Raw genomic sequence first — 22,403 nt, 5'->3', positions numbered from 1 at the left:
ACATGTGAAAGAATCCAGACAATTCTGCAGCTCATTATGTTAGTTATTTTTATTTCCTTATGCCGATTTCATTGGAGTGTATTGTAGAAACTAAAACCAAAAGCAAAGCCTAAAATGGAAAAGTCTATGAATTTCCTTGGAGGAGTGATGGCAAGTAAGTGGAGTGGAACTGATGAGATACAGTGATTCTGTAGCTAATTGAGTGAGAAGCCCGAGAGACGGTGAAGGTCTTTGAAGAAAGGAGAGAAAGGCTGAATCCACCAGTCTGGGAGAGGAATGTAAGAGCTACTGGGGCCTTAGGTCCTCAGTTATAAATGAAGAGCATGGGGCAGGGTGGGGGCACAGCAAGGAGACTGTCCTGTCTGCTCTCTGTTGGTGAACGCCCTGAGCAGACCCTGTCATCACTGTTCTGGCAGGTCTCCTGATCCCTACTGTAGGGAGTGTATTTTGGGTGTCTTTCTCGACAACCCCTGCTCCCCCTAATTTTTTTCCCCAATAACAGAGGCACTCCTCCATATCCAGGGGTGGTTTCTGGCAGCAGTGTTTCTATTATGTGCTCTTAAATCTTTGACTACAGTTGGTTAGATCAGTGGCCATGTCTTGACTTAATCTGGACTAGACGGATTATTCCTCCATTTATGATTTTTGAATTAAGACTGAGAGGTTCTCTTTCAGTTTGAGCAGAGTTGAAAGAGGCAGAGAGAGAATTTCTTGGATTCCTGGCTCTAGTTTCTCATAAGCAATAACCTTTCAGTGAGTCCTTTCAGATTTACACCATCTGCTACTCAAAAATTCTTTACTGAAGACCACTACACCATGTTCTTCTACCATGATATTCTACCATTAAGAAACTTACATTAGCCAAGCCTGGTGGCTCACACCTGTAGTCCCAGCTGCCCAGGAGACTAAGGTGGGAGGATCACTTGAGCAGAGAAGTTTGATGCTACAGTGAGTTGTGATCATGTGGTCATGCCACTGCACTCCAGCCTGGGTAACAGAGCAAGACTCTGCCTCTGTAAAAGAGAGAGAGAGAGAGAGAGAGAGAGAGAGAGAGAGAGAGAGAGAGAGAGAGAGAGAGACTTATATTAGCAGGTTTTAGGGAAAAGATGTTTGTTGTAGATTTCCAGAAGTCTATCCTCTTTTTCTGTATACAATTTCTATGTCAAAATCTGGCATAAGTTTTTTGCCCTCTCTTGAAGACAGAAAAATATAAATGATCTCATAAGATCTGAAATCTCTCTGTGAAAATTTCTCAATGCCAGCATTTCTGCTATAACACAACATGTCATGAAGTCACCTCCTATTTTTCAAAATCATGTAAAAGTAACAGGGAAAATATGGTTTGGAGCATACCCTTCAAAATTTATGCAATGGTGCCACCGGAGCGATTTCAAAAACACTAAGGATCTTAATAAAACTATTATCAGGACTAAATTAAGACACGACACACCAAATATTGGACTTTACCTTAAAAAAAGAACAGGTAAATCTCACCTGATAGAAAAGGGTATAAAGAAAGATTGAATGATGGAGACAAAAGGCCAGATGTACCAAGACCACAGGGGACAGCACAGTAATTACCTGAGACGGAGCACACGGCCAGATGCTCTGAGAGGAAGAATATTTGGTTCTACGTTCCTCCAGTTTGCTGTATTCCGCAGCGTTAGTGTATTTTGTGATCGCTGCTGACACTTGGTGGTGGAAAATAGCAGCAAGTGGCCAAGAAAAACAAAGATACGACGTCTGCATAACACTGTTATCACCCCCCACTCACCAATCACAAACCAATCGCCTTATGTTGCACAAAAACAAGTGCTGGAGCCAAATAGAATATACCGATAACCAAGAAGCAATGGTGGTGGCGTTAGAATCTCTGTATGCAAGGGGCTTAGGAGTGGCAGCCTGGTTGGACGGAGGTAGTGGGGGCCTTATCCATGTTTCTTTTTAATTTCTTTCTTTCTTTCTTTCTTTCTTTCTTTCTTTCTTTCTTTCTTTCTTTCTTTCTTTCCTTCCTTCCTTCCTTCCTTCCTTCCTTCCTTCCTTCCTTCCTTCCTTCCTTCCTTCCTTCCTTCCTTCCTTCCTTCCTTCCTTCCTTCCTTCCTTCCTTCCTTCCTTCCTTCCTTCCTTCCTTCCTTCCTTCCTTCCTTCCTTCCTTTCTTTCTTTCTTTCTTTCTTTCTTTCTTTCTTTCTTTCTTTCTTTCTTTCTTTCTTTCTTTCTTTCTTTCTTTCTTTCTTTCGAGACAGAGTCTCATTCTGTTGCCCAGGCTGGAGTGCAATGATGTGATCATAGCTCACTGCAGCCTCGAACCTCCTGGGCTCAAGGAATCCTCCCACCTCAACCTCCTAAGTAGCTGGGACTCCCCATTATACCAAGCTAATTTTTTAAAATTTTCTGTAGAGACAAGGTCTCCCTATGTTGACTAGGCTGCTATGGAGCTCTTGGCCTCAAGTTATCCTCTCGTCTCAGCCTCCCACAGTGCAGGGATTACAGGTGTGGGCCTTATCTTGAAGCTACATTTGAATAGCAAGCTCATTTTATTTATTTTCTAATTTACTTTTTACTTAAATTGAGTCATCCCATCCAAAATTGGCTCTGGATTTTGTTAATTACATAAGAAAATGGTGTGGCAGAAAGCAGCGCTGCTCCAGAGAGTTCTGATATGCGCTTGACCCAATTTCCCCGATAGCCACATCTTAACACCACTACGGTATGCTTGTCAAGCCTAAGAAATGGCATGGGTACATTACTATGAACTGAACTGTAGTCTTTTTTCAGTTTTCTAAGTTTTTTTACACTAATGTCCTTTTTCTGCTCAAGGATTCAATCCAGGATACCACATTACATTTAGTCATCATGTCTCCTTAGTCTCCTGTGGTCTGTGACAGTTTCTCAGTCTTTCCTTGTTTTTCACAACCTTGACCATTTTGAGGAGTACTGGTTGGGTGTTTTGTATAAAGTCCTTTAATTTGGGTTTGTCTAATATTTCTCTCTTTACTAGATGGGTTGTGGGTGTTTGGGATGAATTACCTATTGTTTTAATACTATAAACACAGATAAATATTAATAGATATTTATGTATGCTATATAATATTGTTTTGAATTTTAAAAGCTGAGTATGAGATACCACTTAATAGGTTTTTATAACTTGCCTCTTTATCCAGTATTATTTTTGAGATCTATCCTTTTCGAAATACTTTTTTTTTTTTTTACTGTAATGTGATGTATGCATTCCTGAAAATCCTCGTGTTCTGCATAATTGTGCACTAAAAATAACGGGGCTTGTGGAATAATTAGACCCAAAGATAATTAGATCCATAGATAATTAGGAACAGACCACTCAGAACTTATGCACTAGCATTCCAGAGGACTAACAGGAACAGTAACAATCTTAGTGAAATCATTAGCATAGGGGAAGGCTTCTCAGGCACTTTGACCAACCTCACAATTAGTCACACTCTTGCAGCCTTCAGCCTAGGGCTGCCACAGCCTCCTTTGAGCTGTATGTCTTTGAGGGCAATCAGTTCCAATAGAGGCTGGTTTCATCAACATTTAAATCCTGATCATGAGTGTAACTTTAGTCATCAATAAAAAAAATATATTTAACGCAGAGAGGAATGTCTTGGCAGCTTCTTCATCAGCAGTTGCAGCACCACAATATATAGCTTAGCACTGGAATGCATAGCAATTTTGGAAGCCACCAAACCATCTACTGTGTGCACTTACATTTAGGTAGAATTTTCAGCCTTTTCATTAAGATCTTCATATATTACTAAAGGTTTTTCTTTAATTGTGAGAAAGTGTGGGCTTTATTGCTTCACTACATTAACCTGTGAGGGGAGATGGCATATGAATGAATATAACAGCTATATTTTACTGACACTATTCTCTTATGTAAATATCTTATTTACATATTTTAATCTATATTTTAATATGGTCTAATTTGCATCTAGACACTTGTATTTGCTGCAGAGCAGGATGTATACGTATCTTTTTCATTCCTTTCAACTCTGGTACACCATTCCTCATATGAATATACATTTCCCAACCGATGGACATTTGGATTCCTTCCCCGCCCCACCCCTTAACAAGCAATGCTATAAAGAATTTTCTTGTATGTGTCTTTGAGGGAGTTTTTATAGGTTATATTTCTAGAAGTAGAATTACTGGATCATAGAGTATGAACATATTTAATGGAATGTATACATTAATTTGGGAAATATTAATACCATCATTATATTGGATGGTGGTGGATGTGGTTTAGCTCTCTATTTATTCATTTTTATGTCCTTTAATAATATTTTATAATTTTTTATAAAAGTGTTGCACATTTCTGTTAGACTTACTTCTAGGCATTCTATAGATTTTATTTGATATTATAATTGGGGTTTTTTACATGTTTTATTTTCTAGTTGATTTCTACTGTAAGAAAAAGACATTTTTAATGTGTTTTATGCTTATCTTATATCAACATAAAAGGTGAATGCCTATTGATTCTAATAGTTTGTGTGCAGGTTTTCTAGGATTTTTTAATATAGACAATCGTATATATAAATCATTCTACATGTTTCTTTTCTGATGATCAGATCACTTTTTTTCTTGTCTTACTGCATTGGATTGGACAGTGCAGTAGATTGTTGGTAGTATCTTACTATAAAGAAATGTTTCCAGAATTTCATTTTTAAGCATGGTATTTCCTGTAAGTTTTTAGCAGAAACTCTTTTTGGTTTTAATTTAGTAAGGGTGGATAAGTGAATAATTCAAAGAAAAATTTTTTTGCTCTCTATTGTAATGATCTTATGATGTTGCTATTTAAGTCTGTCAAGGTGGTATACATTACATTGGTAGGTTTTCCTAGTTTCAAACTATTCCTGCATTTCTGAGGAAATTCTCAGTTGCAAGACTTAGATACCTACCCTGAGTCATGTCAGGGGATGGCTGGCCTGCCTCTTACCATGAATACTTATGTGCCTCATCTTTCCTAACCTTGTTGAGTCATTTAACTGCAACTGCAAGGTTTGGACCTCAGCCCTCTACAGCACCAGGGAAAGACTGATGCCCACCCTTGCCATGAATGCTAAGTTGTCAGGCCACATTGCTATTATATCCTGGATTCTGATTACACCAGGGGAGAATCTAGTATTTCTTTAAGCTTGCAGCCTCATAGCTCAAGGGTAGTGTTTCCTCTCCCAGAGTCTGATGTTCTGTCCTGCCAGATCCCTGAGCACTGCCCTAATGTGATAGTTTACGGGGTCCTCACACAGCTCCTACTGTGACTGTCCCCAGTCACTGCTGCTCCCATAGGCTTGTGAGTGCTGCCATTTGCTTTTGTTTGCTTAACAGCTCTACTTTGTCGTGATGCTTTAGATGTTTTTTTATATGTAGTTTGATTTGCTTATACTTAAAATACTTAAAAATCCTGTAGGATTTTTGCATCTGTGTTTATAGATGAGAATGACTCCTCATTTTTATTTCTTGTGTTATCTTTGTTTGGTTTTTGTGTTAACTTGTTACTGGATTCTTAAAATAAGTAGGGTAGCTTTATCTCTTGTTCTCTTCTTTAATTTGGTTTTTAAAGTTCAGAATATTACAGGATACAAACACTTTGGTCACATAAATTGCCTTTGCACTGCCCGAGTCAGAGCTACAAGCATGCCCATCCCATAGAAAGCATGCACTGCACCTGTTAGATGTGAATTCATCCATACCTTCTTCTCCTCTCCCACCTGCCAGAACCCCAATGAATGTTACTTCCATATGTGCACATAAGTGTTGATCGATTAGTACCAATTTAGTGGTGAGTACATGTGGTGTTTCTTTTTCCATTCTTTTGATACTTCACTTAGAAGAATGGGCTCCACTTCCATACAGGATAATACAAGAGGTATTAGATCACCATTTTTTATGGCTGAGTAGTACTCCATGGTATATATATAACACATTTTATTAATCCACTCATATATTCATGGGCACTTGGGTTGTTCCCATATCTTTGCAATTGTGAATTGTGCTGCTATAAACATTTGAGTGCAGATATCTTTTTTATAGAATGTCTTTATCTGTTTCTCAGTAGTTTTCTAATGCCCATTGATTCTTATTCTTTTCTAGGATTCCAATACATATTATTTTTCCAAATTTTCTCCCTATCCTAATTATTAAACTGCTTGTCATTGTTTAGCCATGGTTCATTTTTATACATCCTGCTTTGTACTTTGTGGCCCTTTTGATCTGACTTCTTTTGTCATCTACTCCAAGAAGTTTTTCGATTATTTCTTTGATTATTTTCTTACCTCCAATCCCAACATTTTATTTCTCTGAAATCCTTGTTTTGAGTATCATAGTTTTGATTCCCAAGATTCTTGTCTTTGTTTATTTTTGTCTATGCTTTATATACTCTGAATATGTTAATTATAACTTCTCAACAAAAACAACTTCTCTATTCACTGTTAAGTTCTGTTTCCTAAGATGGATGTCTCTATATTTGTCGAGTGGGGTGTTCCTTTTTATTGCATTAATTCTTCAGTCTATGAATGCTGTTACTGTTTTCTGTAGCTTATCTCCATGGATTATGAGGAATGAACAGGAAGTACTTGGCAGAGTATACCAGTAACTTATCTTCTGGATGTGGGAACATAGGGTCTTCTGCTAGGTGTCTTCAGCTTCCTGGAGCAAGGCAATGTCCTACCTGTCAGGCCAAAAGACTGTTACTGCTTCAGGCTGAGAGCAAAGACCTCAGGTGCTTAATGCTTGGCTAAGAGGGTGAGGGATGGTAGCAGTGATTTCTCAACCAATCTCTCCACTACTTTGTATTCTATCACTTGTCTCCATCGTCCTTTACTTTGGAGCACCCCCAGAAACACTTCGAATTTTCATAGCAGCCCTTCCTCTGCATATATTTTGAGTTATAGTAGCTTCTATTGATGTAATTTGTCTGTTTTCTGTCTTTCAGAGATTCCTCACATTTCTTTCTGCTGATGGAACTCTTTTTTATGGTACTACATTGATTTACTTTTTTAAAAATATGTTTTTTGTCATTTATAGGAATTGAGGTGGGAAGACAAAATTGGCATTTGCGCTCAGTCCACCATTGACTAAATTTGTCTTCTATGTTTTTTTTGTTTTTGTTTTTTTTTTGAGACAAGATCTTACTCTGTTGCCTGGGCAGAGTGTAGTGGCATCATCATAGCTCACAGCAACTTCAAACTCCTGAGCTTAAGAGATTCTCTTGCCTCAGCCTCCTGAGTAGCTGGGACTACATGTACTCACCACCACACCTGGCTAATTTCTGCTTTTTTTCCTGCCATTATTTCCTTGATTCAGCTATTCCTTCATCTACTTACTCTGAAACACTTCTGAGCAGCAACTCTGTGCCAGGCTTTGCAATGGGCTGGTTTTCAAGAGGGTATGCTATTGCCCATAAATAAAATGGTCTGAATTTTCTCTCATTTGTCCAACAGAGATAATAATGCTGTATTTGCATCAATCTATGTGAACAATATTTCTTGACCTTGGATCATCTTTTCTGATGCCCAGCCAAGGTTAGAGTTGTATTATTTGACCACCATGTAAGTGAAAGCAACTGGTCTATGTACTAACAACCAAACCGTCTTGTCCTCACTCACACACTATTTGACATAATAGTACTAGCTACATAACTTTGAACACTGCTCCCTTTAGCTTCATGTTTGATCAATTTTCTATTCTATTAAATTTTCCTACTGATATAGTTCTTACATCTACCCCCTTCTCTGCATTCCTACTGCTTCTACCCTAGTTTCAACCCCTATTATCTTTAGCGTAACTTGCCTAGTTAATTGGCTTAGTACCTGATCCCTAGAATATGCTCCTAAGATTTATTTTGGTTGAATTAATGAACCTACTAAGTGCTCTCCCAGTTTATGATCTCTCTTACTCCAATACATCCTTTGTATTGCTGGCAATAAAATTTCTAAAACATAGATCTGCCTCTGTTATGTCCTTGTTCAAGAAAGTTTCAGTCTCTCACTTGTTTAATGTGAAAGACCTCAGGCCCAAATTTCCTATGGATTATTTTTATTAAGAAGTTTATATAAATATTAACAACAGAGACAGACAGTAATACTTTACAAGTACAAATGTAACTATTTCTCTGGTAAAGCAGAACAGCAATTCTAGTAGTGACTGGGGAATAGGAAACACCAAGTAGAAGCTACACTAGTGAATTAGCTAGGATAGAGGGTTAATAAAAGAATGAATTGGTATAATCTGTGGAGTGAGGATATCTTAGAATTTTGTCTTTTCAAATTAATAAAATTTTAGACCGAGATGACACCAATTTACTAAAATGGAGTATCATGGTTATAGAGATTCAAGCAAGGTTTTTGGAGTTTGTGTGTGAAACAGTAGAAAATGAAATTTGGTGGTGACCATTGCTCATACTGTTTGTTCTCTTAGTCTTGAACTTCCCCCTTCGATTTTTGTGGTTCAGTTTAAATGCTGCCCCTTCCATAAAAACCCACGCTTCTCTGGAAGGACTCCTGTGGCAAGGATGCCAGTGTGTGTATTATTCCAGGGAAAGTAATGCTCAGTTTGCTCACATAATATCTTGGATCCAGGTATTTCTGTTTGTCAAAACTTACTCAAATACAAGTATCATGAAACCAACTGAAATAAGTACAATAAGTAAAAAGGGGGTTTGTTTACTATTAGACTTCAGAAGACCCAAGGTGAGGCTGGCATCAGGTGAGACTGGATTCAGAGACTCGAGCAATGTCTTCAAGGCTCTGTCTCTCAGCTCTATTTGGGGGTTGAGGACACAGATTGGTGGGGCTGAGGACCACTTCTTTTAGGCATAAGGCCTTAAAATTATTTCACTTTTTAAACTGTGTGCAAGCATTCAGGAGGAAGCTATGAGCTGTGTTAAATGCTGCCGAGAAGCTGGATAAGATAAGAATGGAAAATTCATTCTTAAAAATAACAAGAGAGAGGTTTATGTTGCTTTCACTAGACTGGAGGTGAACACCTGATTTTCATTGATTGAGGAGGGAACAGGAGATGGAAAAATGGAGATTATAAACACACATAGCTCTTTCTTTCTTACTCCCTTGCCCGCTCCTTCCTTCCTTCCTTCCTTCCTTCCTTCCTTCCTTCCTTCCTTCCTTCCTTCCTTCCTTCCTTCCTTCCTTCCTTCCTTTTCTAAAAGATTAAATATAATACAATATCATTTTTTGGGGGGGATGACTTAGTAAAGATGAAGACATTAATGATGCAGAAGATAGAGAGGATACCTATAGAAACAAAATTCTTTGAGTGGTCAGTCAAGAGGGTCTCGACCACTAAGGAATTTTGCAGAAGTGCAATGGTCTGCCTTAGATATATGCAGGGACAGTCCATCCCTTGTAATAGGAGGGAGACAGAAAGATTGGTAGATTTAGTGGTGGGAGGATGTATAAGGATATCAGCTAGGCATCAATAAAAGAAAGACTGCATTAATAGTGATTCAACAAAAGAGAAGATTATTTCTCCTATAAGTAAATGTTCAGGTAGGCAGTCTAAAGCTGATACCATGGCTCCATAGTCAATTATCCAGGATCTATCTATCTTGTTGCCATGCCAACCTCAACATGCAGCTCACACTTGCTGGTCTAAAGGTGAACTGCTCTATCTTCTGTTATCATGACTGAATGCTAGCCACAGGGAAAGGGAGAAGTAGAAGGGGAAAGCACATATCTTTTATGTAAAGGGCACAACCTAGAGATTGTCCCTGTTCTGTCCATTTCTCATTGGCTGGAATTTAATCACATCATCACTCCTAGCTGTAGGGGAGGCCTGGGAAATTTAGTGTTTGGCTGGGTGACTATGTGCCCAACTAAAAATGTTATCCCTGCTGTATGAGAAGTAGAGAATGGACAATGGGGAACAGCCAGAGTCCTCTGCTACAAAGGATATGGTAGTATGGTAGCATGGTAGTTCTTTTCTGATTGCTTTTAGTTTCTCAATGAATAGGTGAGTGCATCAGCTAAATGAAAGAATGGATGAGATTTGGGGGGTTTGAGGAGAAAGGAGAAGGAGCAAAATAGTCATCCTGAAGAGTGAGTTAGGTAGGAAACTGGACCAAGATTGCCAGGCTGTGTGGATGGACTACTTGAATCTTGTGAACAAAGGAAATAGTAGAATCAGACCATCCTGACACCTCTCTGAAGCTTTGCATATTCAGAAAATACTCTGCTTGAAGCAACTCTGACATAATGATCCGTTTGTGATCACAAATGGGTTTCACTGGGCTAGAGAGCTCTTAATAAAGATACTCCATTGGCTTAGAACAATTTGTCCTAGGCTCAGGGAATGCATGTTTGTTTTCCTCATTTCCCAGTCTGTAAACGAGTAGCTTCCAAAAAGGGTCATAATGTCCATCTCCAGAAGCTGTCAGCTTTCCTCTGTCACACTCCGTGGCTTGGGCTGAAGTAGGTGCTGGAGATGCAGCTACCATGAACACACAGGTGGCCACTGGTCTAATAAGTCCAGATTTTCCCTTATATTTTCAGGATAAATAGCCAAAGCGGAACCTTGGGAAACGCCTTCATTTTTCCCGTCACAAAGAACTGGCGATTCAGTAGTCACGGAGGTTTGTAATAAATAACCCGCATTGATTTCTCTGTTCTGGAATGATTTTGCTTCCCTTCCTCCCAGAGCCCTGACACTTGCCCCGAGAGGGAGTGTCAGGCAATCATTTACAAAGCGGCGCAGACTCCCTACGGCTTCGGATATAAATCCAGGCTGGGTGGGGCAGTTCTGAGGCTAGGAAGGGATCTAGGCCTTCCAACCCCGGAGCTTTCAGCCCAAGATATTTCCTCCACGGGGGCCAGGTCAGGTCCTGGTAGCGTTGGCAGCAGGACGTGACCATGGAGAAGCTGTTGTGGTGTTTCCTGGTCTTGACCAGCTTCTGTGATGCTTTTGGCCAGACAGGTAGGGGCCACCCAGGGTATGCCAGAGATCTGATCCGAGGGATGGGGGTGGGGCCTGAGATTATACAGGCTGAAGTCAGTGGAACATCAGCATGATGTGTGTGTGTGTGTGTGTGTGTGTGTGTGTGTAACTGGGGAAGGGGCCAGTCTATTTCTCAGTCCCAAACTCTATATGTAAGTGAGGGGCTAGATCTTTGTGCTCTTAGAAACTTCTCGTCTTTACTTGTTTTTCTATCTCGCAGACATGGATAAGAAGGCCTTTGTGTTCCCCACAGAGTCGGACAATTCCTATGTATCCCTGAAAGCACAGGTAAAGAAGCCTCTCAAAGCCTTCACTGTGTGCCTCCATGTCTACACTGAGCTATCCAAGACCCGTGGATACAGTATTTTCTCTTATGCTACAAAGAAACAAGCTAATGACATCCTCATATTTTGGTCTAAGGGTAGAGGATATACTTTCGGGGTGGGTGGGCCTGAGGTAGTATTCGCGGCTCCTGAAGCCACCGTAGCTCCAGTACACATTTGTGCCAGCTGGGAGTCCGCCTCAGGGATTGCCGAGTTCTGGGTGGACGGGAAGCCCAGGGTGAGGAAGAGTCTGCAGAAGGGATACTCTGTGGGGACAGAGGCAAGCATCATCCTGGGGCAGGAGCAGGATTCTTTCGGTGGGAGCTTTGACGCAAACCAGTGCCTGGTGGGAGACATTGGAGACGTGAACATGTGGGACTTCGTGCTGTCTCCAGGAGAGATTAACAGCGTCTATGTTGGTGGGACCGTAAGCCCAAATGTCCTGGACTGGCGCAAGCTGACATATGAAGCACACGGTGAAGTGTTCACCAAGCCCCAGCTGTGGCCCTGAGGCCCCGTCATGGGTTCTGCAGGTGCCTCCTGGGGATCACGCCTCATGGGCCCCTGGTGCTGGCTCTGGATACCCCGCAGGCCTGCTCTGTGGACACGACCCCAGCTTCCCTGCTCTGCCTGCCTCACCCTTGAGAACGGAATTTAAGTGTCTGGATTGGGAGTTCACGAACCACATGGGGAAGAGTTTTGTCCAGGAGAATCAGAATTGCAGGTGTTTTTTTTTTTTTCTTCCTATTTTTGTGTTTTTTAAAAAATTGAACGGATTTTAAAGATAATCCCTTCCCCTCACTTAGATGATAAAACTGACACCGAGAAAGAAGTGATTTTTTTTTTTTTTTTTTAAGTCACAAGGCAAGGACATCTCTGAGCTGAGAATGGAGAGCTGGTCTTCAACTGCCTCCTTACTCAGGACCACCCAGAGGGGGTTGCCCACGTTCACAGGGCTCTTCAGTTTCAGAATTAGGATATTGGCCAGAACCTCTGGATTCAGAGTCTAGAATGCTCATCATTATGCCATGGGCCCAGGTATTCTGAAATGGGAAACCCAGTAAGACTGCAGTCCCTCCAATTCCTCAAAGCATCCTGGAAAGGCAGCCTTTTTGTCCTGGGCAAAATGAGGTATGTAGGTATAGTTACTTTGTTACTGCCAAGAGCTTACATAGCAATGGTTTTTGTTTGCTCTCGCTGCTTTCTTAGTTTTTCAGTTCTTCCGAGAAACTCTTCCCCCACTCCTGGTGAGCCTCGTGGGGCTGTGAATTCCTCCTCCATGCCCACCTTCCCAACCTACCCTGGCCGTAAGAGTGGCTGCGTGGCCCACGCCATGCCCTCCTATCCCAGCCGCCCATCTCCCCATCTCCCACCTGGAGGTTGTTTTGGGTGGTTATGTGTTGCCCGCAGGACTGATGATAGTCTTCCCAAGCACTGAGTTACAGCCTTTGGGCGGGAGATGTCTTCTTGCGGCTGGATTTCCAAGCTTAGAGGATGTGAGCCTGGGACTGCCAGCAGCTATCCTGTTCACCACACGGAGAGAGGCTGTGAGGACGGCTCCAAGCTGGGCGTGGAAGAGCCGAGGGATTGACAGAGCAGTGGAGCCTTGACTATATTGAGTCTCTCGGCCAGCCTTGCCTGGAACCAGACCTACGCCTGGACTTCTGGGTGCAGGAGCCAATAAAACCCTTGTTACTTGCACGAGTTTGAGCTGTTTTCTGATGGTTGCATTAGAGGCTGTGACTAACTTCTCTCATGACCTCTGAAACCAAGTCTCTGCGAGTTCAGGCTGACTGTCACTGTCCTGCAACAAAGTATCCATGGCACTCCAACCCCTCCCGGAGTCTCCTGCAGGGGTTCCCTCTGACAAGCCCAGCCCCTCTTTTGAGCTAGCTGGCCATTCAGGTGGGGCCAATTTGGGGGGGGTTATTTATGTATTTATTTTTGTTTCGAGACAGAGTCTCACTCTGTTGCCTGGGCTAGAGTGCCGTGGCGTCAGCCTAGCTCACGGCAACCTCAAACTCCTGGGCTCAAGCAATCCTCCTGCCTCAGCCTCCCGAGTAGGTGGGACTACAGGCATGTGCCATCATGCCTGGCTAATTTTTTATATATAGTTTTAGTTGGCCAATTAATTTCTTCTATTTTTATTTTATTTATTTATTTATTTATTTTTGAGACAGAGCCTCGCTTTGTTGCTCAGGCTAAAGTGAGTGCTGTGGCGTCAGCCTAGCTCACAGCAATCTCAAACTCCTGGGCTCAAGCAATCCTCCTGCCTCAGCCTCCCGAGTAGCTGGGACTACAGGCATGTGCTACCATGCCCGGCTAATTTTTTCTATATACATTAGTTGGCCAATTAATTTCTTTCTATTTATAGTAAAGATGGAGTCTCGCTCTTGCTCAGGCTGGTTTCGAACTCCTGACCTGGAGCAATCCGCCTGCCTCGGCCTCCCAGAGAGCTAGGATTACAGGCGTGAGTCACTGTGCCCGGCCTAATTTTGGGGGTTTTAATATTTAATATTTAATATCTCACTCTATCATTATTCCAACTTGAGGAACAAAAACTAAAGATCATTGAGATCCATGAATCTGCTGCCAGGCTGAGTGACCGGAAGGCACTTGCCACGGTCCGCCGGGGTCCTTTGTAGAAACGGACGCCTGAAACGTGATGGTTGCCGGCTGGCTCCAGAGGATTTGACCACCGTCATTCAGTACAAAGTGAGCAATTAAAGTTGCTCCACAGAGGCCACAGCCAGCTATGACACATGTGGCTCCCTGTCTATCAAGTAGTTACTTTAGGGAGGCATGTGGTAGACTAGTTAAGCACAGAGGTTCTGGGATCAGACTGCCTAGGTCCAAATCCTGGCTTTACGACTTACTAGCCATGTGACCTTAGGCAACATAACTTCTTTATGTCTCAGTTTTCTTTGCTACAAAATGGGAGAAATAACAGTAATTATTAATAGCTCAAAGGGATGTTGTAAGAATCAAATAAGATCGTGCAAATATGGCACTTGGTACAGTGCCCAACACATAGTAAGCCTTTTATCACAGTTATCTGCTATTATTATTGTTGTTGTTGTTAGACTGTTTTGTGTTATATCCCTAAATAGCCTCATTTTATACCGTAAAAGTACAACTCGGTAGAATTTGTCTGGGTTGGCAGCAGTTGAGGTGTATGATTTGTTAAGAATTAAGTTTACAACATTAGGAGGATTAATAACAAATATTTGAAGCAATTATTTATGAATATTGAATTTTCTAATTGACTATTTTTGTTTTGAGACAGGGCCTTGCTCTGTCACTTAGCTAGTGCAATGGCCTCATCCTAGCTCGCTGTAAGCTCAATCTCATGGGCACAAGTGATCATCCTGCCTCAGACTCCCAAGTAGCTGGGATTACAGGTGCATGCCACCACACCTAGCTAATTTTTTCTATTTTCTTTTTTTGTAGAGATGGGGTCTCGCTCTTACTCAGGCTAGTCTCAAACTCCTTACCTCAAGGGATCCTCCTACCTTGGCCTCCTAGAGTGCTAGAATTATAGGTGTGTGCCATGCACCTGGCCCCTCTAATTGACTTTTGATAATTATTGGGAAACATAGAAGTAAAGGATATGTTCTCTGGCAAAAATGAGAGTGCAAATATTCTCTGTTGTCCAATTAGAGCAGATCCACATACTCTGCTATTCAGCTAAGCAGGAGAGAGGGTTGACATTTTTTTTCTAGTTAAAGAATCCAGTCAGGAGATATATCTTAATTATAGAAGGCCATCCCAGCTCCCTAGGGATGTGGGTTGAGCTAATATTTTCTTCAGAATTCAATTACTGATACCTTGCTATACATAGTCTAGTGGACAGCCTGTAGCCCTAATAATTTTAGCCAGGAAAAATTTAACAGCTGGTATTTGCATTCAGTGAACATTAAAAAATCTTAACAACGAATTCTTAGAATGTTTAAATTTAAGCACACTATCCTACTGGTATATACTTCAGTGTAATGTTGTTGGAAAATATTCCTAGGTAACTGGTGAGTTGCCATACTACTGTTAGATGTAATCCAACTAAATGTTAGATGACAACTGCCAAAGAGGATGACTCTGGTTTGGGCATGTTGGTTCTAAGTAATTCTTTCCTGCGGTGAGTGGAGAGTAAGATCAATTGTCCAAAGAGGCCACTTCTAGGTGATGTTAATAAAGCTATGTCAACAGTACTGGTTTAACCTTATGGCAGGGATCATGCATCCAGTTAGTCCAGAAGTAGAATCAGGCCTCAAGGCATAAGTTAAAAATACAGAGGGCCAACTGGTATATAAAACATAGAATAAAAAACAAGGTGAAACAGAGGAGCAGTCCAGGGCATGCAGAGATACTATAGTGCATTTATTGGCCAATAGTATAAGTCAAAGATGCTGGAGGCTGCTACCTGATAGGACACTTTCAGGGATGTAGCATGGTGATGTACAGATCAAAAAATGAAAATCTCCCTGTGTCAGGCAGAAATATTGGATCATTGTTCAGGCAACAAGGCTGAATACTCTCCAACAAGAGGTGGTCATGATGCAGCCATGGTTAAGATTGGGCTGTACGTAAGGCCAGATGAGTGGACCACAGCTGTCTCTGTGGTCTACCCAGGGCCTGGAGGAGAGACTACAGGCTACCTCAAAAGTGGGGCTGATGGGAATGAATTTGGAGTTCCAGTTGACAAAGTAAGTAGAATGTTAAATCTAAGATCCCCCCGCCCCCCCACCCCCTCCGTGCTTTCGCTATTCCCAAGTTTGACGTGCCCCAGGGGGGCAAAGAAAGCAAATGACAAAGAAATCAAATGATTCCAGATCATTGAACACCACCACCACCAACACCCAAGTCAAGTTTCCAGAGTATGGATTTCTGATCTGTAGAATCCCAGGGAAAAAAGAAAAGCGCTGCTTTGATTTCTAAATTGCTTTGTCCTCAGATAACTACCCTCTAGTCTCAGATGGGTTGGCATAACTTGCCTGGATGCCTTCCCTTCAGTTCCCTATCTTTATTTCATCTATGCATCTTTTCATTTCTCCTCTACTAGAAAGTGGGTTAAGTGGGCTTGTTATCCTTCTCCTTCAGAACATGCAGACTCCTAGCTCAAATTTCCTGGATCACCTGGCCCAGTGATGAATTGTGGTCTGTTGATTACAGGCACCATTGTCATCTGGGGTGTTTATTAGGAGTGTAGATGCATGGACATCAAACCTTTTAGAGCAGATTCTCTGGAGTTAGAAGCCAGGAATATGGAATGTCAAAAGCTCTTTTGCACAATGTGATGGGACACTTTAGTGTTTTAGAACCATCACTTTAGTGTTTTCCTGGCAGCTCAGCTGTCTTATCTTGGGGACATGTTTGGCTCCCAATAAGCTTGCAGCCAGATGGTCATCTTTAAAGAAGGATCTAGTGCATCTTGACTCAGGTTTTCCCCTTGTCCTGCTTCTGGTGCATTCTTTGCGGACTCATTCGGTGTGGTCCCCTCTGCCCCACGTCCTTTCATACACACAGATAAGTGATCTCACAAAGTCTCATCACCGCCCCCAGGATGACAATTCCTTAATCACACAGGGCAGATCACTCACAGTCTTAGAAAATACTTTACACTTCCTGAGCTGTTAACATGTGCCAGGTCCTTTACAGATAAATAAGTCCTTTATATATATCTTTACTTGTTTAATGACAACCTTGCAAGGTAAGTACTATTTTACAATCTTCATTTCACAGTTGATGAAACTGAGGTCCAGAAAGGATTTGAACCTAGGCAGTCTGGCTACACAGCTCCTAACCATTGTGTTCTACTGCCACAAAAGCTTCTACCCTGCACTTATCCCCTTAGTGGAGGAGGGAGATTATGGGGAGGTGTGTGGTTTTTTCTTATGGGGAAGCCCTTCCAGGATGCCATAAATCCAGAGTGTTACCTACCATTGCAGGTACACTGGCAAGCTCCCCAGTTTTCATTTGGTCCTTATGTGTTTAGGAGAATGGCTTGCACATACAAATCCTATTTGGCATCAGCATTAGCACAGCATTAGGTTGACTATGCCTGTTGCCTGTGCAATCCTGTCAAAGTTCTTCTTTGGCCTGGACCCCCTCACCTCTTCTACAGCCATGTATGCCCTTAGATGTAACTTCATATCCTAGGAAGCATTCACCAAAGGCAGAGAATCATATGAGGAATTCTCTAGGCCAGCAATTCTCAACTTTGGATACTCTTATTAGAAACACCTGGAGAGCTTTCAAAACTCTAGTTTCTTAGGCCATACCCTAGATAATTATATCAGATCCTCTGGTGGTGAGACCCAGGCATCAGTGTTTTAAAGCTCCTTAGTGATTATGATGTACAGCCAGACCTCCGACAGTGGAGGCTGAGGTTCCATTGTTCTAGGCTGAGTGGGAGCTTTGAAAAGATTGCAGAGTCACAGCTGTTGTCCCTGATTGTTCATGTAGTTATTTCTGACCAATGTGCCCCTTGCTTCCTCCTTTCCTTATGCTATAGTGGTTTCAGTTTGAATCACAAGAGCATACCAAATTTCATTTCAGCGCTGGGGTTTAGAGTTTTAGCTCTAGGATTAAATAAAGTGACAGCCTCGTATTTAGCATGCTCTTATTTATTCAATAAAGCCTCACTGTGATAACAAACATTCTGTTTGTTTTAGGCTGTTTTTGTTTTCCCCCAATTGATACTTTGGTTCTCTGCGATTTGGAAAGTTTGATCCACTAGGGATTTAAATCAGAGAAAATCCAAAGTGCCAAGATGTCTAGAAGAGCTGAGATCCTAAAGTATTTTTATGGAAGCATCACAAAATGTAAGGGGAAGAAAGGAGAGGCCTCCCAAACAAAATATTTAAAGGAAGGGTAAAGGTCGCATTGCAAGCTGATTCATTACACCTCTCTCACGATCAAGTTCACCCAGTCCTCAGTGATCTGAAGTGAGTAGTTACAGAGCTGCGCTGGCAGATTGCTGGGACCAGGGGTGGATTGTGAAATGGATCACGGGAAGGTCTCTCTATTTCTCTCTTTGTCTGTCTTTCCCTTATTTCCCTCTTGCTTTAGTCTTGCTCTAGCTGTTGCTCTCTCAATATCTATCTTCCTCTTTTTCAGTTTTAGGCCGTGTGCACAGTATGTGCATTTTGGAGGTAGTTCTAGTAATGTGGTTGGCTCCATGAAATCAATAAAATTTCCAGTGTCTCCCTATTGCATGGGTAGCTGCATTCTTTTGACTTTCCCGGGGAGCTCAGGTGTTAACAAGAAGGCAATTTGGTATTTGGAAAACATCTTCTGCCTTCTTGGTCCCAATTTTTTTCAGTTATCAGATTGTTTTGGCTTAAATTATGCATATACCTTTTATTGGGCAAATGGTTAGAATGAGAGGACAAAAAGCTGTCAAAGCAATTACTTTAAGTCAGTCTTATATTTTAAAAAAATCAGATGCAAAAGTTTGGACAAGGATAATCAAAAAGAAAATTTAACTGTACATCTCAAAAAAAACAAACCATCCCAGAAATATACTACCATTTGTAATAGTCCTTTCATTTCTTATGTGTTTAGAGTATGCTACCCACATGTTAGTTATTTCTTCTTATCAATGGCGAAATAACCTCTACTATCAATTTCTCATTGAACGTCAGTGAGAAGACTCATGAAAAGACCATGATGAATAAGCTCAAGATTCTTTTTACATATAATTATAATGTTTTATGTAGGAATTTATATATTGCAAACTACTTTTGAACCTAAATATATATGTCTCTCTCACGATGTCTAACTGACATTGTTCTCTGTTTTAGGCATTCCAGGCATAAAGCCAAATAGCTACAGGCAGACTGGGTGTCCTATTCATAAAATGAAACAGTACCTTTTGGAGCTTCAAGGACTACTGATCTTCATTCCCTCCTTCCTTGCTTCTTAATTACACACACACACACACACACACACACACACACACACACACACACACACACACTTCATTTTAGAAGCAATGCAACCACATTACAAAGATGTAGTGGGGAAAAATATCCTCCATAATTCCATTATTGTAAGAAAACATTATTTGGGGGCATGTCTTATAGTTTCTTATCCTAAAGTAGTTATAATATTTTCTTTAAAAATAGTGTATATAAAAATCTGTTATCCTTTTCTTTTATCTTATCATAAGCATTTTACATGTTGTAGCATAAAATTCACCACTAACATTTTAAATAGCTATCCATTCTGTTCAGTGATGTAGACGAACATGATTTACTTAAACATGCCCCAATTTTCTAATTTCTTACTATCCTAAGTAATGTTAAATGATTGTCTTTGTGACTAAGCTTCTCCCACGCCCTTGTATTTTACATCACTTCCCAGGAATGGATTCCCAGGATGTGATTGCCCTAATTCACCAAGCAATGCCACACAGAGCTGCCAGAGCACCAGCAGGCCCCGTGGAGTCTCCAATAAATAACCCATATTGATCTCTCATTTTGTGATTTATCTTGCTCTCTTTGCTCTTAGAGCTTTGATTCATGGCTCCAAGGGACAATTTTGGAAAATCATTTACCAGCTGAGACACCCTGACTATTGCACATATAAGGTCAAGGTGGGGCAGACCCGAGACAGAGGGATCTCAGACTTCCCAACCCGGAATCTAGGCACAGATACTTTTTCCAGGAGGGTAATCCAAATTCTGGTCATACTGACAGTAAGCAGGGAACATGGAGTTTCCCGGTGTGTGTGTTTCCTGGTCTTCATCAGCCTCCCAGTGTATTTCCCGAGACAGATAGGCGCTGCTTCAGCTGACAGCTGAGATCTTGACCTGGGGTTACGTGTGTGCAAAGCCAAGTTAGGGGAAAGGGACAGAGTGGGCGAGGGGTTGTGGTCTGGGGAATAGTTCAGTCTACGGTTTCTAAATCCGATCTCTGTGTACATGGTGAGGAAATATACCTTTGCGGCCTAACGAGCTTAACTGATGACCTTTTTCCTCTCTGCTTTCTATCCCACAGATGTGAACAAACAGGGCTTTGTGTTTCCCCAGAGTCAGATAATTCCTTTAGTGACTCTGTCTGCAGAGCTGAAGAAGCCACACAAGGCCTTCACTTGTGCCTCCACGTCTACGCCAACATGACCTGTCAATATAGCCTTTTTTCTTATACCACAAGGACACTAGATAATGAGATCTTCATCCTCAAAGAAAAGGCTGGAGGATACAGTGCATCTGTGGGTGGAGCTGGGGTAGTTTTCACATCTCCAATGAGTTCTGCTGCACCATGCACCTCTGAGTGAGCTGGGAGTCCACCTCAGGGGTTGTAGAGCTCTGGGTGGATGGGAAGCCCATGATGAGGAAGAGTACAAAGAAAGGATACTCTGTGGGGACAGAGGCGAGCATGGTCCTGGAGCAGGGGCAGGATTCTTTTGGTGGGAGCTTTGAGACAAACCAGTCTCCGGTGGGAGACATTGGCGATGTGCACATGTGGAACACTGTGCTTTCCCAGATGAGATTAGCACCGTCTATGTTGGTGGGACCTTCAGTCCTAATGTTCTGGACTGGCAGGCACTGACGTATGGAGTGCACGGTCAAGTGTTCACCAAGCCCCAGCTGTGGCCCTGAGGCCCCGGTGTGGGTCCTGAAGGTGCCTCCTGGGGCTGGCACCTTATCTCCTACTCTCATGTCTTTCTGGTCCACATATTAACACATGGCTTTCATGTCCTGGAAGGGCCTGCATTTCTTCTCTTCCTTCTCTACTCTGTTTTTATCAGCACAAGGGCCAGTGCAGAACAGAGGGTCCCATTTATGATTGCACCTTAGAATCATCAGGCCAGAGCCTAGGCCAATTAAATCTGATTTTCTGGAGATGAGACCCAAGTACTCGTGTTTTTTATAGCTCTCCAAGTGACTCTGTTGTTCAGCCAATGCTGAGAGCCATTGCCTTTATGTGTCTGTTTAAGAGCAAATGAGCCAACTTTTTTTCCTCCCAAAAGACTGTATGTGTCTAACAATGGTCCTGGCAACATTTTCATTTGTCTTTATAGATTTACCCAACACATTTTATTGTGCTTTACTGTATTAACTAAAAAATACAGGAAGATAATTTTTCTCGCATTCTGCTCCCACCATCAGGATGTGGTCATTGTAAATTAGAATTATCTTTAATCTTTTCAATTTGAAGATTTAAAAACCCTAAGAAATGTTTAGTTGTTCTTTCTGCCTAATTTATTCTATATTTTTCTTCAGGATGACCAATGTTCATTATATGAAATGTCCATGGTTTTTCCTTCCCATTTATCATCACTCAGATCACTTTTATCTGTATCCCTTATCTTTATATTTTGAGCTTTTATTTTTTCAAATCTCTTCTCCATCTTACTGGTTTCTTTTCTGCTTTGCATATTGGGATCCTTACTAGTTCTAATGCTATTTAAAATTCTGCAATGCTTTTTGAGTTTCCTTAAATTTTTCCTGAAATTTAGTATGGTTTTTTGTTTAACTCTTTTCTTTCATCAAGTCTCTGTTTTCTTCAGTTTACTTGAGAGAATAATGCAGTTGCTGTATAACGTTTTCTAAATTTTCCTGTGATTAATCTTTTAATTTTTTCGAAGTAAATCTTTTGCATGCTTTAAATAATTTTCTTCTATATTTTAGTACTTGTCAGTCCCCTTATTTTTTCCAATATAGTGTGAGGGATGAGCTCTCCTTGAGTTCCCTTCCTGCCTGCCTGACCACAGTTGGGTTCTCTAAGGGCCTTAGCCAGCTGGCTGAGGATATTCTAGGAGTTTCTAGTTCTTCAGCCCCAGGAAGACTTCTTGCAACTTCTCACTTAAGTGGCCCCCTCTCCTCCTCCAATTTTCACTGATTGTTCCAGGCTCTCCTAGGTGTACTTTTTCAGATACTTGTGTCTTTACGTTTCTCTTGCAGGGATGATCTAGAACACTGGGGAGGACGTAGTTAATAATAGCAGCAGCATCAGGCAAGACCATGTCTTGGGTTTTTTGGAGAGGGTGGGAGTCTGGGGAGGCTTCCCTGTCCCTCTGACTAGCCCCTCCCCTTGGAGGAATGCCATGTCCCAAGTCTGGGACATGGTCTACAGCCAAGCGATCCAAGATCACACGCAGATGAAAGCTCTCTC

General features: G+C 41.6%; 1 protein-coding gene across 7 annotated transcripts; it reads left to right on the top strand.

The window, feature by feature from the left end:
- The first annotated feature begins 10,690 nt into the window (after window positions 1-10,690).
- Window positions 10,691-12,987, top strand: CRP (C-reactive protein). Of its 7 annotated transcripts, XM_012752392.3 has the most exons (5): window positions 10,691-10,942; window positions 11,184-11,251; window positions 11,820-12,010; window positions 12,325-12,417; window positions 12,697-12,987. In XM_012752392.3, exons 1-5 carry the CDS (start codon window positions 10,879-10,881, stop codon window positions 12,722-12,724), a joined length of 444 nt encoding a protein of 147 aa, XP_012607846.1. In that variant the 5' UTR covers window positions 10,691-10,878; the 3' UTR covers window positions 12,725-12,987. The 7 variants fall into 7 exon arrangements, 3 of the variants coding, with proteins under 3 accessions (XP_012607846.1, XP_012607845.1, XP_012607844.1); XR_012918178.1 differs by having other exon boundaries at window positions 10,697-10,942; window positions 11,184-12,010; XM_012752390.3 differs by having other exon boundaries at window positions 10,701-10,942; window positions 12,325-12,987.
- Window positions 12,988-22,403: the final 9,416 nt, after the last annotated feature.

This window comes from Microcebus murinus, chromosome 2 (genome assembly GCF_040939455.1).
Source record: "Microcebus murinus isolate Inina chromosome 2, M.murinus_Inina_mat1.0, whole genome shotgun sequence".
NCBI classification, from domain to species: Eukaryota; Metazoa; Chordata; class Mammalia; order Primates; family Cheirogaleidae; genus Microcebus; species Microcebus murinus.
Note: the sequence above shows the minus strand (reverse complement) of the source record. Positions and strands in the feature narration are given on the sequence as shown.

Excerpts from the sequence above, each read along its gene's own strand:
- CRP (XM_012752390.3), top strand. The coding sequence starts at position 10,879 with ATGGAGAAGCTGTTGTGGTGTTTCCTGGTCTTGACCAGCTTCTGTGAT. Across the intron at positions 10,943-11,183 it reads TGATGCTTTTGGCCAGACAG|ACATGGATAAGAAGGCCTTT; the intron begins GTAGGGGCCACC and ends TCTATCTCGCAG. Across the intron at positions 11,252-11,819 it reads ATGTATCCCTGAAAGCACAG|GTGCCTCCTGGGGATCACGC; the intron begins GTAAAGAAGCCT and ends TGGGTTCTGCAG.